The sequence below is a fragment of the Tupaia chinensis genome, unplaced genomic scaffold, assembly GCF_000334495.1.
Source record: "Tupaia chinensis unplaced genomic scaffold, TupChi_1.0 Scaffold144171_1, whole genome shotgun sequence".
NCBI classification, from domain to species: Eukaryota; Metazoa; Chordata; class Mammalia; order Scandentia; family Tupaiidae; genus Tupaia; species Tupaia belangeri.
In genome coordinates, this window is record NW_006204027.1 from 160,813 (window position 1) to 166,409 (window position 5,597).

The 5,597-nt window shown below is 63.5% G+C and overlaps 1 protein-coding gene across 1 annotated transcript in view; it reads left to right on the forward strand.

Moving 5' to 3' along the window:
• SRCIN1 (SRC kinase signaling inhibitor 1) overlaps positions 1–5,597 on the forward strand; it is an 81,659-nt gene that overhangs the window by 65,325 nt on the left and 10,737 nt on the right. Inside the window, 1 exon segment of the mRNA XM_006166121.3 lies at positions 3,705–3,851. Coding sequence (XP_006166183.2) covers positions 3,705–3,851 — 147 coding nt within the window.

The window sequence follows — 5,597 nt, forward strand, 5'->3', positions numbered from 1 at the left end:
CCGCCCCCCCCCCCCCTCTGCCCCCCCCCCCCGTCAGGGAGCTTGGAATGGAAGAAACTCACGCTCCCCCTTGGCTGCTGGTTCTTTCAGCATTGGGAAATTCCTCCTTCGCTCTAACTCCAGTCCTCCGTCCTTGTCCTTGCTGCTGTCTTGCCGCACTTATTCACACTCTGTTCTTTCTCGGGTAGCTGGGGGTGGACCTGCTGTCGGCACTCCCTGGGGACTGCCCTGGGGGAGGGTCTGGGACTCTCTCGCCCTGCCCTGGGCCCGGGCGACTTGCACGCACACGCTCACCTTCCTTGTCTGATTCTCCCTGACTCCTGCTGGTGCCACCTGGTTTCTGGCCTGGCTCGAGACCTGGCTGGGGGAGCAGACAGGAGTCAGAAGGTGGCCAGTGCTGTCTGCTGGGCAGGGGGTGGACACAGAGCAGCCCGAGGAGCCATCTGGGGATGGGCAGTGTGGAGAGATGCCTCCTGAGCTGGCCGTGCCCTTGGCACTGCAACCTGCCCCACGCTGGCTTTGGGAGCCCATCCTGGGGCTGCCCCCTGGCTGTTTGGGCCTGGCTGTCCCTCTGCATTCCTGAGGTGCCCTTGGGCACTGGAGTCTGGCAAGCTTGGGGCTGCCTTCACTGCCTTCCTGTCTGCACCCCCTACTTCCAGGTAAGCAGGTACAGGGCTGGGTGGGTCGCCTTGGGAGGGAGTGGCTGGGGGGTCTCTGTTCTGCCCGTGCTTCTCCCCATGGCTCCTTTTAGTGGAAAGAGCACTGGACTTGGGGTCAGACTGCCTGGATTCAAATCCTGCCTCTGCCACTAACTAGCTATGGGAAGTGACCTTGGGTCACCCTCGGGTTCCCAGCCTGCAAAGTGGGGACGGGAAGAGTGGCAGTCACGTCATGGTTTACGCAGCACGAAGGGGGATGAGGATGGCGCGCGGCCGAGATGGGTGTAGGATTCAGTCAAGTTGAGGGTGGCAATGGGGGCCTTTCTCTGTGCCTCTCCTGAGGCCAGGGCCAGGGATGCTCACACAGAAGCAGATGCCGAGAGGGAGCTGTGCCTGAGTTTGCCTGCAGTGGAGGAGCTTGGCAAAGGCCCAGCCTGGCCTGTTCTGGCCCCAAAACCCTTGGGGAGGACCAAGAAAGTAGGAAGGGCATTAGGGTCTGGCGCCAGGTGCAGATGATGGGCCCTTCTTGGGCCAGAGGCTGCTGTGTGGTCTCTGCCCACCCAAGGCTGAAGGCCTCGGGCATCTAGTGCGGTCAGCAGGTAGCTGGTATCTCGGGCACTGGGTGGCATGTGCACACACACACTTCGTTCTCTACGGCCGCGTGCACCGTTGGCCCATCACGCAGATGGGCTAAGACCGTGCCCAGAGTTTAACACAGGCCACAAGAACCAGGTGTGCCCCTGTGCAGTCTGTTAACCGATGTCTTTACTGGAGAGTGGAAGGCCATGGGGTATGGTAGAGAGACCTGAGTTCTAGTCCCAGCTCTGCCTCTCATCCCCTGGGCAGTTCAGTCAGGACCACCCCCTGCCTCACCTGTGTCTAGCCCCCATCCCACTCGGGTATGGTTTGTGGGGATCATACTCTTCCTCATCTTCCTTCTCCCTGCAGGCTGCCCCCGGCCCTGGGGCCTTCTGTGTCCCACAGATCATCCTGACAGAGTGCGCCCCCAGCCCTCCCTCCCCACCAGGCACCAGGCTGGGGGAACTGAGTCCCAGGACAGCCCCCACTCCAAGACCCCGGACCCTGGCTGGCAGCGGGAGGGGCTGGGACGGCCCACGGGCCCCAGCAGGGGCGGCGGCCGAGGCTCTGTGGTCCAGGAACAACTCGATGCCTGAGGAGGAAGGGGCAGCTCGGAAGAGACTGGGCGTAGGTGCCTGCAGCCCAGAGGACGGAGAAGCTGGGGCTCCCGGTCCTCAGGGACCAGCCCCTGAGGGGATGCTGAGGCTCCCAGAAGAGACCTCCCAGGACTCTGGACATGAGGTCCAAACCTGCAGTGGGGACCACAAGGGCTGGCCTGCTGCCCGCCTCGGCCACACAGGGCGGGGCGCCACCACCCAGCGGGTGGACAGCCTGGAGGAGACGCTCCGAGAGCTAGAAGCCACCCTGAGCGAGATGGGCACAGCCGCTGCTGCAGGGCACCCTGGCAGCCCCCCACCCTTGTCCCCCGGCCCCCAGGTGGCTGCCTCTTCCCCTGCTTTCCGTGCTGTCTTCACCTCGTCTCTCCTCTTCAGAGCTGGAGGGAGTAGGGGCTACAGGAGCGCCACGCCAGCCCCTCCTCCCAGTGGCCTCTCTCCTGTCACCCTCCTGGGAGCCTGGTGCCGGGCAGGGGTTTGCAGGCAGAGCCCAGGGGAGGCTGGGAAGCCGGCCTGCCCCGGGCGTGTCTGTAGGCCCAGAGCCTCTCTGGGCAGGTTCATAGCTAGGTGGTTCGGGGCCTTGGGTTCCCGTCAGTGGGGATCTTTATCTCCATCTTCCCACGTGGAGGAAGATGTGGGCCTGAGGCAGCTGATCCTGCCCCACTAGAGAGGGCTCCCCCCCACCTTGGCCATGTGCTCCGAGGTCCCAGATCGTGCCCCTTGCCGGGTGTGCATGGGGGTGCTGGGGCCCCTCACTTTGCAAGTGGCTCCCGCAGGAGGGCACCAGCTGCCCCGGACTGCTCAAGTTCTCACTCAAGAGCTCCTCTCCCGCAGCGAGGCCTTCCCCCGGGCTCCGAGAGTGGGCCTGGGTCCTGGACTGGGACGTGGAGCCAAGGAGGGTCTCTAGGCCTCCAAGGGCTCCACTGGGGAGCTGCCAGGCCCAGAGACCCCACCCAGTACCTAGGGTTCCCGTGTGATTCCACCCCTTCCAGGGCCCTCCAACCCCAGCCCTGTTCTTCTTTTGCAGAGTGGCGGGGGGGGCGTGCCACCCATGAAGATGGTGACTCCAGGGGCCTCTCGGCTGAAAGCGGCCCAGGGCCAGGCCGGCAGCCCCGACAAAAGCAAGCATGGCAAACAGAGGGCGGAGTACATGAGGATCCAGGCTCAGCAGCAGGTGAGGTGGGGCTGGGCAAGGGGCCCCACGCAGGCCCTCAGGGCTGGGTACTGAGCCCCTGCCCTGTGCTGGGCATCTCACGCCACCGTGTCTATGACCGACTTCCCCCGTGGGCTGCCTAGAACCTCCCTGCCAGGACTGCCCCACCCATCTTCTCTCTCATTTCCCCACTTGCGTGTCTGTAGGCCCAGAGCCTCTCTGGGCAGGTTCATAGCTAGGTGGTTCGGGGCCTTGGGTTCCCGTCAGTGGGGATCTTTATCTCCATCTTCCCACGTGGAGGAAGATGTGGGCCTGAGGCAGCTGATCCTGCCCCACTAGAGAGGGCTCCCCCCCACCTTGGCCATGTGCTCCGAGGTCCCAGATCGTGCCCCTTGCCGGGTGTGCATGGGGGTGCTGGGGCCCCTCACTTTGCAAGTGGCTCCCGCAGGAGGGCACCAGCTGCCCCGGACTGCTCAAGTTCTCACTCAAGAGCTCCTCTCCCGCAGCGAGGCCTTCCCCCGGGCTCCGAGAGTGGGCCTGGGTCCTGGACTGGGACGTGGAGCCAAGGAGGGTCTCTAGGCCTCCAAGGGCTCCACTGGGGAGCTGCCAGGCCCAGAGACCCCACCCAGTACCTAGGGTTCCCGTGTGATTCCACCCCTTCCAGGGCCCTCCAACCCCAGCCCTGTTCTTCTTTTGCAGAGTGGCGGCGGCAGCGTGCCACCCATGAAGATGGTGACTCCAGGGGCCTCTCGGCTGAAAGCGGCCCAGGGCCAGGCCGGCAGCCCCGACAAAAGCAAGCATGGCAAACAGAGGGCGGAGTACATGAGGATCCAGGCTCAGCAGCAGGTGAGGTGGGGCTGGGCAAGGGGCCCCACGCAGGCCCTCAGGGCTGGGTACTGAGCCCCTGCCCTGTGCTGGGCATCTCACGCCACCGTGTCTATGACCGACTTCCCCCGTGGGCTGCCTAGAACCTCCCTGCCAGGACTGCCCCAACCATCTCTCCAACCACCTTCCCTGCTGGACTTGGGATCTGGCTTAGAGCCTGACTTCCCAGCCCCTCCTACCTCAGAGCCCCTCACTCGGGGTGGCGAAGCCCTCTCCCAGCTGCAGCTCCCCTCCTGAGGGACCTGGGGGGTCAGCAGATTCACAACCCACCAGCCTGATGTCTGGGACCCTCCTAAGGCCCAGCTCTCATTGGGGAGAAGGGGAAATTTTCTGCCCTTCCTCTACCTGCCGCTCCGTCCCTCTCTTCTGCCTCCCTTCCCTCTTCTTGGGCCCCCACCCGTCTCAGCCTCCCTCTGAACTCTGAGGCCACCCCTCTTCCCTGCTAGGGAAAACCCAGCATGTGTCTGCTTTGGGTTTCAGCAGCTTCTCTCTGATCTTTGTAAGGGAAGATGAGGGACAAGAGAAGCACTTTGGTCCCAGGTGGGACAGGGCCATGGTAGGAGTTGCAGGGGTGCCACGGCCTTTTACAGATGTCATGGGTGGGCTTAGGAACTGTGTGGAGTAGACAAATCTCACCTGTGGGTGTCACTGCCCTAGGGCTTGTTCCCATGGATTATCCTCGTCAGAGGATACAGGAGGTCCCTGGGTCTAGATGCTGAAGAGACCTTCATGTGCTTGTTTGGTTCAGGAAACATTCCTGAGCTGCACCTGTATGCTAGGCCCATTCTAGATGAAAGGGTGGGCCTTTCCGTGTGTAGATATTCCGACTTAAAGAAGGTTCTCGGCTCAGAGGCAGGAGTTTAGGGACGGGCAAGTCCTCCTTTACAGACAAGGACAGCTCCAAAGCAGAAAGGCACTTCCCAAAGGAGCACGGCAGAGCAGCAGGAGAGCCAGGAATGGGGGCCCAGGTATTCAAAGCTCTTCCCACCAACTGGTGCTGGGGCGGCCCTGGGCACACAGGCCCTGCCTGCCTGCTGGCTCCCAGCAGAGCCTGTTGAAGACCACCATCCAGCTCCCCCCCAGCTTCCCCCTAGCTCCTCCCTGCCATTCCCCACCTTCACTGCCCTTGAAACACTTCATGAGCCCTGCCTCCCCAGCCTTTTTTCTGCCACACGCCTCTGTCTCCCACCCTAACTCATTCCCAGAACCGGCCCCTCAGGGGTCAGCTCCAGGCCTGCCCACACTGTCCTCCATGTGTCTCTCAGTCACCTACGGCCTTCCCTCTGCCCCCTGCTGGGCCCTCAGTGGCCTCTCCTCGGGCTCTTTCCACCCCCGTCCCTGCAGCTTGTGGCCATGTGGACACCCCGACACCCACACAGCATGGGCCTGTGCAGACCCCGTGCTTGACGTCCCCTCCTGCTTGCAGCCTGCACCCCCACCCTCCTGCTCCAGTCTGTGTCTTTCTCTTCCTGCCTCTTCCCTTCCCCGTGCCGGCTCCTCAGCCTCCCTCCTCCCCTGTCACTCTGCACCTGCTCAAGTCACGCACACACGTGCACTGGGAGTCCCCAGGCTCCCCACGTGCTCCTGGTTCTGATGCACTCTGTCCCCTCAGCACCGCTCATCTAGGCATGTCCAGCCCTGGCGCCCGACCCCCCCAAGTGCCCACGGCTGCACTCGCTCCACGCTGCAGCCACCAGGCTAGCCCTG